At 36.1% G+C, this 14,475-nt stretch overlaps 1 protein-coding gene across 1 annotated transcript in view; it reads right to left on the bottom strand.

Moving 5' to 3' along the window:
• Positions 1-239: 239 nt before the first annotated feature.
• RWDD4 (RWD domain containing 4) overlaps positions 240-14,475 on the bottom strand; it is a 32,708-nt gene continuing 18,472 nt past the window's right edge. The window contains exons 3-8 of the mRNA XM_053703865.1: positions 13,793-13,902; positions 13,483-13,633; positions 12,999-13,113; positions 2,764-2,813; positions 2,633-2,661; positions 240-440 (exon numbers count right to left, since the gene is read on the bottom strand). Of these exons, the coding sequence (XP_053559840.1) occupies positions 398-440; positions 2,633-2,661; positions 2,764-2,813; positions 12,999-13,113; positions 13,483-13,633; positions 13,793-13,902 (498 nt within the window). The 3' untranslated portion in view covers positions 240-397. The remainder of the gene's footprint in view (positions 441-2,632; positions 2,662-2,763; positions 2,814-12,998; positions 13,114-13,482; positions 13,634-13,792; positions 13,903-14,475) is intronic.

A 14,475-nucleotide genomic window follows, 5' to 3' on the forward strand; every position in this document is an offset into this window, starting at 1 on the left:
TTTTATGGACTGTGAATAAGAAAGGGCACTATACATCAATACAGAAGTGTTACTTTTATATTTAACTTGCGTTCAGCAGAAAATTTTGTAATTAGAAGCTTGAATAGCAATATTTGTATGAGATACCCAAATATAAAGCTTGTTTTATAACAAGCTTGTTGCATAGGTTATTAATGACAATGTAAACACAAAAGGTAATAAATTTCGCTTCAAAATACTAAGAAGTATACAATAAAAGCTACAGTAACAGCACTTTTTATTAAATAGGATAGAAACCTATAAAAGTGGCATTTATTTTATAAAATGTAAATTTGACCTTTTTAATAAATTACTGCAGTAAATTAAGACAATATTCTAGACGATAAATTGTAGTTCTGGTGTCACATATTAAAAGATTTCATTTTCTACTCCTCATCATCTTTGAAGCCTGTTTTAGAGAGCTGAAACACAAAAGGAAATCAATGAAGTTGATAACAGTAAAATCCATGTCACCATATTCATATCTATATTGCTTACAATTATGTATATACCAGTAAAACATCTTTTAGCATCATTGGAAACATTTCACAAATAAAAGAATGAGAACAATCCAAGTGACTCAAACCTAAACAACAAATAAAAATGAACAAAGAATAGGAAATGAAACATGGTGTCTGCATTATTTTCAAACAAAACATCATTATAATATTAGAACAATAGTATTTAACCCCTTAACGACCTGCGCCGTACAGGGTACAGCGCTGGTCGTTTAGCTGTTAAGGACCAGCATCGTACCAAGTACGGTGCTGATGTCCTGGGCTCTTTCCGCCACAATCTCGCTGACAGCGGTGATATTGCGCTATTTCTGCATGCCTCACGAGTGGGGCAGTGCAGAAATAGTAGTGCAGGAGATTACCGATGCATAGAGAGGCACTGTGTCCCTCTCTGCATCAGGTTGTGGTGGTGCAGGAGGAAGGCAGGTTGTTTGGAGTATTGCTGGAGGGTGGCGCTAGCGCTACACTGCAAAAAGGGTTAAATAGAGGGATCCGCTACACTACAGAAAATAAGCCATTAGAGAGGAGAGTGTGGCACTACTAAAGATATAAAGGTGTTAGGGGAAAAAAAAGGCAGGCAAAGGGATTTTGCGTGCAAGTATGGGTGTTAGTTTTTTGTTTGTTTTTTAAGTTTTTGCACTCAACTGAAGTCTATGAGAGAATACGTTAACAGTTGCAATATATATATTTTTTTTGCGCGTGTCTAGTTTACACTCGCACGTAAACTTTTAAACACGAGCAAAAAGCCTCCATTTAGCGTAGTTTACGCTTGAGCGGGAGCACTAAATTGCGCTCCATTCGTAATCTAGCCCTATATGTTGAACCTCTTTGCATGGGTCAAATACAAAGATTAGCAGGGTCATGGGAAATAAAACTAAATGCTCTAGCAAATCAGAGCATGCTTATTTTGTTTCACAATTGTGGCCCTTTAAAAACAGCGAAGAGACAAAGAACACAGTGTAATACTGCAACAATATTATGTGATCGAATTTCATTAGAAAAGAGTTGTTTTTCAATATCACACTGTTTAAAGCCTTGAAGAAATACCTCTTTAGATGCATGTTTGGGAACTGTTATTTTAAAGTATCCTTTCTATAATATGTTGTATCTTCTAAATGTTTCTAATGGGAAATATAAATATTAAATGTTTGAGATGACTGCTCAAAGTATAGATAAATATATTAAACATGTCTGTTTGGGGTTCAGACACCCTTTTTAATTTAATTCATTTTACTAAGTAAATTATATTTAGTTTAAATAATGTAATAAAATATATTTTAATGTCATCTTGAATCACTTTATCCACCCCCAATTGTTTAATGAAGAAAAAAAACTAATTTAAAAAAGGGATATGAAACCCATTTTTTTTCCCCTTCATCATTCAGATAGAGCACGCCATTTTAAGAAACTTTCTAATTTACTCCTATTATCAATTTGTATTCGTTCTGTGGTATCTTTATTTTAATGTAAGTTTAGGAGCTGGCACATTTTTGGTTCAGCACCTGGGTAGCACTTGCTAATTGTTGTCTAAATGTAGCCACTAATCAGTAAGCGCTACCCAGGTGCTGAACCAAAAATGAGATGGCTCCTGAGCTTACATTCTTGCTTTTTTAAATAAAGATACCAATAGAATGAAGACAAATTGATAATAGGAGTAAATTAGACATTTGCTAACAATTGCATGCTCTATCTGAATCATGATAAAAGTTTAATTTTGACTAGACTATCCCTATAATTGTACAAATTATCTGCCTGAGATTTTTGAACAACAAACATTAGAAACTATCCACCATGCATGAAACCGTATTCCAAATTATGGTAAATAGTACAATTTCTAATTGCTAAAACCTGGACTCCAATGTACACAGCAATCAGATAACGCTACCCAGGTGTTGAACCAAAAATGAACGTGGCTCCTAAGCTTACATTCCTGCTTTTAAAATAAAGATACCAAGAGAACGAAGATAAATTGATAATAGGAGTAAATTAGAAAGTTGCTAACAATTGCATGCTCTATCTGATTCATGAAAGGAAAAAAATATATACTGTTAATTGTCATGGTGTAATCAAATTGCAGAATTAATAATATTTATACTTACATGCTGGACATCCATAAACAGTCACATGACCAAAATAGAAAAAAAGAGAAACAGAATTAAAAAAAAAAACACTTCTTTAGGCAAAGTTATAATATTTCTTATTTTCCAAATGAGCTGTTCACACGAGTTACCTTTATTACGTCAACCCAGTTCCACCCACGAGGGAGCTCGCCCTTATGATCTGATAAAAAAAAAAAAAAAAGTAATAAAATAAATTTAAAACAAAAAAAAAAACACAAAAAAAAAAAACATAACACAAATTACATTTTTTTCTAGGATAAATGTTTGTTAGCCTGATTAAGATTTTCAAATTTATAAAAATTTGATAAACATCTATTTATGAATGAAGGGGAAGGTTTAACCAAATTATAACCATTTTCTTTTAAGAAACATAGAACAATTACCCATTTTAGAAATGTATAAATTTTATTGAGGTGTTAAGCAAACAGGTACAGACAATCGATACATTACATTTTTCAGACTTGTCATACAACAAAAATGTATAGATATCTCAAAATACAATGTTCTGCTCAAAAAAGTAAGTAACAAATGTCACAAAATATTGTACAATGTCCTGCTAAAAAAAAAAGAAAAAGAAAATAATTGTTACAGAACAAAGTGATATGCCAGAAATTGTAAAATGTCTCAAAATAATGGTCTGTAAGAAAAAGCAAACAATGCAGCACCTTTAAATATTTATACAGTATAGAGGAATATATATTACCATCAAATATGATTAGATAAAACTAGTGGACTGTTATCCCCAAACAAGGGCCTCTCGTGGACCCATAAAATATTGCCTTTAGCTGAAAGGGGGATTTCAAGTGAAAAAGAAAAATAGGGTCACTCTTGGCCCCATGAAAACTATAGATAACAGATAGTGAATAACATCTGATTAAGAAAGTACAAGAAAAAACTGTAATTATAATAACAGAGAAATCCACTCATAAACCGTGGCCACTCTAGGACCACACAGTGTAATAGTCAAATAGTAAGGGGGGGCCATTTTTGAAACCTCAAAATATTTAAGGGTAATGCAGCAGACCGCTTGTAAATCTACATGTAGTAAATATAATTTTTTTTTTTTTAGTAAAACTCTGTATTATATAAAATGATGATTCTTTTCAACCTCCAGAGACTAATGAAGGCCACTTTTGGACCCTTTCTTATCACTCTAGCTTAGACTATCAGGATGGAGATATGCAGATATAAATAATATTTCAAGAAGCACGAAGGATATAAGTAATATTAAAAGTTACCACAAAGTAGTATTAGTGCGCTTGGCGGATCCCAGTAGCTCTCACAAAAGCTAGAGCCATCGCTCCCGCTAGAAAAATCGTTGGATTGAAGAAGTGCCCCTGCTCACTTTTGCAGGTGATCCAAAAGTCTCCAAGTTACATTGTAAAACAGAATCAGGCAAGTGAGGAAGAGACACTTTCGGTGATTGCTCCCCTTTCACCATTTCCTCTGATCTAAGCTATATGTGGGAGTCTCAAAGGCAGCAAGGTAGGAGTTTGAGTTGTGTACAAGTAGGTATGGTCATATATCGCTGTAGCCTTCTTTTAAGCCATCATAGCTTGTTCTGCGCCATGTGTTAGGGCTCCTCCCGGCTCCATAGATGCGATAAGCTTGTCAATTTTCTCACAGAATTATCTTTCAAAATTTTGACAGAACCTGAATCAGAATGTAGAGCTTCTCTGTGGCTAAATTATAACTATAAGAAGTTGCATCATAAATTGTGTTAATCTGAGAAAACTACTATTGTTCGGTCCATACCCGGTAGCCTGGGGGGTGCTGAGGTCTTTCTTCTGAAGAGCTGCCCAAGCCCTCAGCGGTCCAGCGGAATAAAGTATAAAATACAAATATTACCAAGTTCACTGGTGTTTCTACTGCTAAATAAAATAATAAATCAAGGGCGAATGATGGAGAGAAAGCTTGATCACATGGCGGAATGCAATCCATTGCTCAGAGCCTCCAGTTTAGCAGGCATCTTAGGCCATAGCCCGGACACGCCCCCCACAATTACACATTTTATATATCAATGCTGAGAAACTATAGAAAAAGTGTGTGCATTTAAATATTTCATGCATTTCAGTTTTAAATGGATGCCCTTTTGCAATATACTTCCATAAGCAAAAATGCGTATAGTAAAAGTGATTACTGTTTCAGCAGCAGGATTCAAACACAATGGCTGCTCAGAGAGCTAGTAGTGGTGTATTGCATCAGTCAAGACTTAATTTGGGTCATACTTAAGTTACTACTCTTTCGGGTGTGGTATTTGAATGTTGATGCACAGACACACATAGCATATGTGTGTATGCCACTGCAAAACAGTAATACAATGTTGACCTTTCTACCCTTTAACCCTTTCATGACATAGGCAATTGTTCAAGTTCTGAACGTAAACGAAACCTTGAATTTCAGCTATATGTCTTTTCAACCATAATTTACCCCTTTCACATTAAGTGCACCCACACTAATTATATATTGTTTTTTAGAGGACAGATAGGGCTTTCTTTTGGCATAAAAGATTTATTTCTCAACTATAATTTTATATAAAAAAAAAAAATCAAAGTAAGTGTGAGAAATTAAGAAATTTGAAGCTTTCCAAATGATTTTATTGTGAATATCATCATCCTGATATATGTTACTGCAATAAAACACCCATACTTGTGTTAAGTGATGTCCCATGAGTATAATGATACCCCCATGTACAGGTTTTCTGAGTTTTCTGGAATTTACAAGGCCCAACATACGGCCTACCCATTTACATAGAAATCTGGCACATTCATTTTCTGGGCTTAAGTTGCCTTTCATACATAATAGCAGCCCAGGAATGAAAATGACCCCATCATGGCATACCATTTACAAAAGTAGACACCCTAGGGTATTCCAAAAGGGCCATGTCACATCTTTTTGTGAAGCCCCTTAGTCAACACCTGGCCAAATGTAGTGGTCATTTTTGTTGTATGCGTTTTTTACACAAACACTGCACTTTGGCTGTTTCTGTCATCAAGCTTTTATGTTTTACTGCTATAAAACACACATATTTGTGTTTGTCAATGCCCTACGAGTACAACAGTACCCCCCATGTACAGGTTTCACGGGGTTTACAGGAGTTACTGGGCCAAATATGGGGTCTGCCCATTTCAGTCTTTATGCATGGAAATTTGGCACCTTAATTTTCTGTGCCTATGTCCACTTTGAGACATAGCAGCCCAGGAATGAAAATTACCCCATCATGGCATACCATTTTCAAAAGAAGACACCCCAGGGTATTCCAAAAGGGCCATGTCACATCTTTTTGTGAAGCCCCTTAGGCATAACATCAGGCCAAATGTAGTGCTCATTTATTTTTAATGTGTTTTTTTGCACAAACACTGCACTTTGGCTGTTTCTGTCATCAAGCTTTTATGTTTTACTGCTATAAAACACACATATAAGTGTTTTTCAATGTCCTACAAGTACAACAGTACCCCCCATGTAAAGGTTTTATGGGGTTTACAGAAGTTACAGGGCCAAATATGGGGTCTGCCCATTTCAGTTTTTATGCATGGAAATTTGGCACCTTAATTTTCTGTGCCTATGTCCTCTTTGAGACATTATAGCAGCCCAGGAATGAAAATTACCCCATCATGGCATACCATTTTCAAAAGAAGACACCCCAGGGTATTCCAAAAGGCCCATGTCACATCTTTTTGTGAAGCCCCTTAGTCACAACACCTGGCCAAATGTAATGGTCATTTGTTTTGCATGCGTTTTTTGCACAAACACTGCATTTTGGCTGTCTGTCATCAACCTTTTATGTTTTGCTGCTATAAAACACACATATTAGTGTTTGTCAAGGTCCTACGAGTAAAACAGTATCCCCCATGTACAGGTTTTATGGGGTTTACAGAAGTTACAGGGCCAAATATGGGGTCTGCCCATTTCAGTCTTTATGCATGGAAATTTGGCACCTTAATTTTCTGTGCCTATGTCCTCTGAGACATTATAGCAGCCCAGGAATGAAAATTACCCCATCATGGCATACCATTTTCAAAAGAAGACACCCCAGGGTATTCCAAAAGGCCCATGTCACATCTTTTTGTGAAGCCCCTTAGTCACAACACCTGGCCAAATGTAGTGCTCATTTTTTTTGTATGCGTTTTTGCACAAACACTGCCCTTTGGCTGTTTCTGTCATCAACCTTTTATGTTTTGCTGCTATAAAACACACATATTAGTGTTTGTCAATGTCCTAAGAGTAAAACACTGCACTTTGGCTGTCTCTGTCATCAACCTTTTATGTTTTGCTGCTATAAAACACACATATTAGTGTTTGTCAATGTCCTAAGAGTAAAACACTGCACTTTGGCTGTCTCTGTCATCAACCTTTTATGTTTTGCTGCTATAAAACACACATTAGTGTTTGTCAAGGTCCTACGAGTAAAACAGTACCCCCCATGTACAGGTTTTATGGGGTTTACAGATGTTACAGGGCCAAATATGGGATCTGCCCATTTACATTCATTTTATGGGCCTTTGTCCTCTGAGACATTATAGCAGCCCAGGAATGAAAATTATCCCATCGTGGCATACCATTTATAAAAGTAGACAACCCAGGGTATTGAAAAAGGACTATGTTTAGTCTTTGTTTGTAGCCACTTAGTCACAACATCTGGCCAAAGGTAATGTTCATATTTCAGTTTTAGTTTATCACAAAAACACTGCCTTTTTGCTGTTTATATCATCCTTGTATGTTTACTGCTATAATACACCCATCTTTGTGTTCAGCGATGTCCCATGAGTACAACAATACCCCCTATGTACAGGTTTTATGTGGTTACAGTGCCCAATATAGGGTCTGCCAGTTTGCATGGAAATTGGGCACATTGATTTTATGGACCTTTGTTGCCTTTGAGACAGTATGGCAGCACAGGAATGAAAATTACCCCACCATGGCATACCATTTGCAAAAGTAGACAACCCAGGGTATTGAAAAAAGACTATGTTTAGTCTTTTTTTTGTAGCCACTTAGTCACAAAACCTGGTCAAATTTAGTGGTCATATTTTTTTATTTGCTTTTTTCACACAGACTTTGCCTTTTTTCTATTTAGATCAACATCATTATATTTTTTACTGCTATAATACACCCATATCTGTGTTCAGTGATCTCCCATAAGTGCAACAATACCCCCTATGCACAGGTTTTATGTGGTTTTAGGAAGTTACAGGGCCCAATATAGGGTCTGCATAGAAATTTGGCACATTGATTTTCTGGACCTATGTTGCCTTTGAGACAGTATGGCAGCCCAGGAATGAAAATTACCCCCCTCATGACATACCATTTGCAAAAGTGGATAACTCAGGATATTCTAAAAGGAGTATTTTAGTTGTTTTGTATAACTTATAATGGCCTTAGAGTGGATGGGCTTAACATATAAAGGGACAGGACAAGGTCAGGGGATTTATGAAGTTAGGAATACAGAATAATAAAATAAATTAGGAACACATACAGATTGCTTTCAAATTAAAAGTTTAACTCTGTGTGATATATTCGAAAGCAATCAGTGATACAGAGGCCAGGTTGAGAGGGGCAGTCAGGGCAATGGTAACTAGAATCCCTCCTCCCTCCTTTTTTATAGCAGACTCTGCATCTTTTCTGGGGTGTTAATTTGCAGGCAGTGGGGGGGATCCTAGTGGGAAAATGCCTGCCAGAGTCGCTCGACATTTTCAGATTGAACAGTGGGAGGATTAGGGGTCTGGTTAAACAAAATATCAGAAGTTACATTTAACACAAATTCCAAAAAAGTACAAGTTTTCCCTGTGCCTGTTTTTTTGTACAGCACATATGCATTATATACTGAGATCTGCATAATATAAAAGGCTACTTTTTTGTACCAAGTTCTAGTTTTTCTTTGAATTAGATATGGCTGCAGGCACCGGTCAGCTAAATCTACCCCCCCATGTTTTTGTTGTACTCCACAATGCACTTTGGCTTTAGGATCTGTGCAGATCTTCCCTTCACAGACACTGGCACTGTAGCTTCATCGTGCATTGTGGAGAGAATGTACACATCTTTTTTATCAGTGTACCGAAGGGCCAGTAGCTCATTGTGGCGTAAAGCTGACGTTGTGCCCCTACTTTTTTTTCCATATGTCAGCTTCTGGGGGAAACCTTTGCGATTTTTTCTTGCTGTGCCACAGGCCACGGTTTCAAAATAAGATAAAAATTTTAATAGCTCTGTGCTGGTGTAAAAATTGAGCCACAAATGGTACCCTTTATTTAGCAGGGGTAGTAGGAGATCCCACACAATTTTCCCTCTTGTGCCAACGGAATCTGGGCAGCCAGGTGGATCCAAGTGGCTATCCTTTCCCTGGTAGATGCCAAATGCCCAGGTATACCCAGTACTGCATTCACAGAGCTTATAAAATTTTACCCCATAGAGGGACCTCTTGGATGGTATATATTGCTTGAAAAGCAATCTCCCCTTAAATTTCATGAGGGACTCATCAATGCAAATGTCCTGCTCAGGTATGTAAACTTCTTCTTTAAATTTTTGGGACAGGTGGCTTATCAGGGGCCTTAGTTTATATAACCTGTCATGCAGGGGGTCGTTTTTGGGGGGGCACTTGGTATTATCATTAAAATGGAGAAACCGCAGCAATTGTTCATATCTGTCCCTCTTCATAACCCCTGGAAAAAGAGGGGTAGCCAGGATGGGGTTCTGGCTCCAGTATGAACGAATGCTGGGTTTCTTCACAATCCCCATTATTAATGTCAGGGACCAAAACTTTTTAATCTCTGGTATGTCAGTGGGGTGCCAGCTATTTTTTCTGACATACAGAGATTGGGGATTTTTGGACAGATACTAGCTGGCATATAAATTTGTTTGAGCAACTATATGCTCAAACATGGTATCTGTCAGAATCAGGGACATATAGTTTATTGGCTCACATACTGGAACATCACTTGTGATGCCAGGAGTCTCAGTAAATTCTGGCATTTCTGGGGCAGTGAAATTTGGGGGTATCCAATTTTGGTCATTTGTGCGACGCCTCCTTTTAGGTGGCGGGCAGGGAGCACCAGATGTATCACTCAGGGGCTCTATATCTGATGCCGTAAGGGTTGCGCTGTCAGACAGAGCAGAGAGGGTTTCACTCCCTGAATCTGCGGCAAGAATGGCATAAGCCTCTTCTGCTGAATAGCGTGCCATAAGGGATTTTTTTCAGTACAAATTACCACTTCACCACCACCAATTCCCACTTCACCTTCCCCAAAACCCACTAAACCACCCCAATTACCACCCACCTATTACCACCCACCCTATTCCCTCAGATTTTTTTTTTTTTTAAAAATTATGATTTATATATAAACTAAAAAAAAAAAAAAGGAACTGGGAAGGGTAGTGATTGGGAACAGCAGGGAAGGGGTTAATAATAACTAAAGATCCCCACAAATAAACTTTTGGGCACTGATCAAAGCCCTGACAGGCTGATCACTGAAATATTAGGCTGATCACAGTAGCAGCTCAGTGATCAGCAGCAAAAACAATATAAATATATATTTGTAACCCCCACAAATAAACCCCCAACGCTTTGGATTAACACTGATCAAAGCCCTAACTGGATAATCAAGTTATATTAGGCTGATCACAGTAGCAGCTCTGTGATCAGCAGCAAAAATTATATATATATATATATATATATATATATATATATATATATATATATATATATATATATATATATATATATATATATATATATATATATATATATATATATATATATATATATATATATATATATATATATATATATATATATATATGTATTTCTTTTTTATATATATTTTTTCCCCTCTCTAGCACTACAAACACTAAACTGTCTTCCTCTCTCTCTCAGATCGCACTGAGAGCAGAGAGGAAGCAGATACACTTGTAACAGCCAATGATTCCACTCATTGGCTGCTACAGTGTTACAGGGGACAATCGATACACTCCCTCCATGCTGATTGGATCCTGGGGGAGTGCCAGAGGTGCTAGGCACATCCCCCAACCGGATCCACAACAAACAAAATATCGGAGGGGGCACAGGAGCTGAAAACCGTTATGCCGATCTATTCCGTCATAACGGCTGTAAAGCCCAGTGTAATTATGACGGAATGGAACGGCATAACAGCGTTAAAAGGTTAACTAGATATGTGCATCCGTGAAAACTAAACGAATATCGCTGGAATCTGCCGAGCTAAGCCTCCTATTGGCGCCGCCTGGGAATCTAAGAAGCAGCGTTGGGATTAGCGCGGCTCTCCAGTGCGATAAAGGTAAGTATAACGCTACAGGAGAACTTTTTTGTATTTTTTGTAGTGAAGGAACATTTACATTTCACGTAAACTAATGTAAAATGTTCCATGAATATTTGGTATTCGTTTTGTTTAAAATGAATGAAAATTCAGGTAAACTAAATCTACATTTAATGGTCAAAACCAAAAGCAGATTTAAAAGGAAAGTAGCTACAGATAATGCAAAAAAATGTGGTAATCAAGTAATGCCCAGGTAATGTTCGCTTGCTCTTTACTTTTGTAACCTCTCTCTGTCTATATCTACAGCAGCAGAATTTATGTGCGGCAACACATTTTGCAAGGTAGATCTATGGCACAATGACCCCCGCTCATGCTCCCCCAAACGTTTTGTTTATTCTGTTAATTCAAATCTATGTTGTCTAGTAGTAGAAGAAAAATATGATGCAAATAGGAGCTAATATTGCTGGGAATGGGATTTAGAGAACAGAAGATTTTCCAATGCTTATAGCAGCCCAACAATTAAATACACCATTGCCCTCAAGAAACAAAGTAAAAAATGATGGGCTTTATGCAATAATCTACAGACCTATCAGGCTTAGATTCTATTTCAATTATAAACTTTAATAAGCGGTAGTAAAAAAGAAAAAACGTTTTAAATTCAGGCAAGGGCATAACTAAATGGGGTCTAAGATGTCTCAACTGAGACTAGGCCCAAACCTTTATGGAGAACAATCTGTTTTTGCAATAACTATTTGTGTCGCTACAGGGGAGGGGGGGAACACTACGGGCAGAAACTTGCCCCATATTTGTACAGCATAAGTACATATTCTCTGAAACAGATTTCACAGAGAAGTGGCTCCCGGATCAGCTTCTGCTGATTGCAAACAGCCGGAAAGGAAGCTGTTGAGATGGAGGGGGGGGTCCACCCACTGCCTTTGCCCTGGGGCCTGGTGATATCTAGTTACGCTCCTGAATCAAGGTACAATTTACAAGTTTAACACCAAGTGAGTTAGTGAATGAAGGCGCAGATTACAGGTCTATTTTCTATGTATTGGTTGTAAGAAATGTAGGTATAGTGAAACAAAATGCCAGAAAGAGATATATAGTCAAAATAGAATTGTTTGACTAGTTAAAGGGACAGTATACTATAAAATTGTTTCTCTCAATGTGTTTCTAATTACTTTTTTTTTATTTTTATTACCAACTACAGAGTATAAAATAAATGAGAATTTGCTTCTTAAGGTTTATTTGCATTTATGAAGTGGCTGATTTTGTGTTTTGAGGCCACAACCTAATAAAATGGGTTGTGCTTGTAGGTATAATCAGATCTGATTACTTTATCACATTCTGTACATATACATGCTTCTTTATATTATATCTGTCCGTAAAAAAATAATCACCAATACTTGGAGAGAACAATGGAAAATTATAATTGTATTACCTTATCTCTTCTATACTCCACTAGGAGTGTAATTTCTTCTGCTGGCTATTTCCACAGCTTGGCCTTAAGGCCAAAAAAACGTTCAGGTGGGGATACCACAAGCTAAATCAACTATTTCAAATGTCAATATAAGGGTAATGGAAATACTTGTAAACAATGTAATACACCCCAGCAGGTAAAGTGGATAATTTGGAACAAATTAAAGGGGAGAACATTTTTGAGTAAACTGACCCTTTAATAATGTTCTCTAATCAAAGGAAAGATTTTAAACAATGAACATGAGATGCAGCTATTTCCATTCTTTAAGGGGGATACCGGTATTGCAGTTTATAATTAAATATTTGAAGCACCAATATATACATTTTTTACAATATATATTTTTTGTTAGTATTTGTAGTCTAATAGACTATATAATTTTTAATAAATATGTACTTAATAAATGTACTTTTACACCAAACAGAGCTAAAATTATATATAAATAATAAATACCTTTGCCACATTTTCATTTAATGTTTGATACTTTATAATACTGTGATGAAGGGTATACATTTCTTTCTGTATAAAATGGGAATCTTTAAAATGTTAACAAATGTGCCGTTTCTGAAAACATCTGAAAATCTCACTAAAGATTTTAACCCACCTGTTTTGTCTGCAAGTTTCCGCTTTTGAGATTTCGTCAACTGCTCTTTTTTGTCTTTTTTCTTCTGAGGTATAGCACTCGCTGGTTCTACTGTGCTATCATTTCCAATTAATGTCTAAAAGTGATTAAAACAGAGGTACTGAATATTTGTCTAATGTAAGACAATGAAAAATAATCTGGGGCAATTTTAAATTAAAAGAATGCATACAAATGCCTGGTATGGTTTTTGCCAGGTGTAAATTCAAGATAAAGCATAATTATTATAATAGTTGTAATCTGGGACCAAATTATTTCTTTAAGTAATCCAAGACTGCAATTAAGACTCAAATTAAGAAGAAATAATAACTTTACATAGACAGAGAACACTAACCATATTAAAATACACTTTTCTAGCAAAATATAAATTATTTTTTTTTTTTTTTTTTTAGAAGGAGGCTCAGGAGTCAACAGTTATGAGAAATATTATATACATCTAAATACTCACAACTGCATTGCTGAAAGGCTGGTGGTTTTCCATTAGCTCTTCTTTGTTGTCTTTGGCATATTCAAACAAAGTGTATGTCATCGCTGTGCCTAGATTGGCTTCTGCTTGCTCACGAAACTTATTTAATATGCTTTGTTTAATGGCTGGGGAGCTACAAGACACATTTAAAATAAAATAAAATTAGTACAATGAAAAAAAACAAAAAAACAAAAAAAAAAAAACACTACACACACACACACACCACTATGACTCAATAAAACAAAACATTTTCCAGGGGATTAAAAAAAAGTGTATGTTAATATTTACTTACATCTGATTATTAAAAAATGCATTCATAGATATAGTTGGAGCTGTTTCTGGATAGGTTTCTGGCCAGGATATTTCAATAAGAAAAGCTTTAGAATCTCCATTATCACCAACCTATTAAAAAAAATAATCTGACATAAGATATGATTAAAAACATTTTTTGTTCTAAGGCTTATCAGATCATTAGCAAATAGGACTGTCTCACTAACGAATATTAATCACTGTTGTAATCAAAAGGTGTATGGCCTAATATCCAATACAGCGTAATGTCAACTATAACGTTCTACCTTGCATAATATAATTTTCAATAAAAACTTAAAAAAAAACAAAACAAAAAAAAAAACACAAGTAAAAAGCACAGAGTTTTAAAAAGCTACACATTTCTAAAAGCTTTTAGAAAAAAAAAAACAGACCACAATCTAAGATTGCTTCAAACATAGAAAAGTGATGCAAAAAGCAGATACATTTGATTTAAAAACCAACAAACGTGCTCATTAGATGGGATATGATTTCTACAGATTAATATAACAAATATTTTATGCAACACACGTAGTGGCTGCTTTATCCGAGCATACATGGTTTACCAAGGAAATAGCCAGTTCTTGTCATACAAAAGCTTTACACTTCTGCCTTATACAGATTCTCAGTAGAGATATTTGTTTCCACTGCCCAAGAAGTAGATTCCCC

Source organism: Bombina bombina, chromosome 2, assembly GCF_027579735.1.
Source record: "Bombina bombina isolate aBomBom1 chromosome 2, aBomBom1.pri, whole genome shotgun sequence".
In the NCBI taxonomy this organism is placed as follows: Eukaryota; Metazoa; Chordata; class Amphibia; order Anura; family Bombinatoridae; genus Bombina; species Bombina bombina.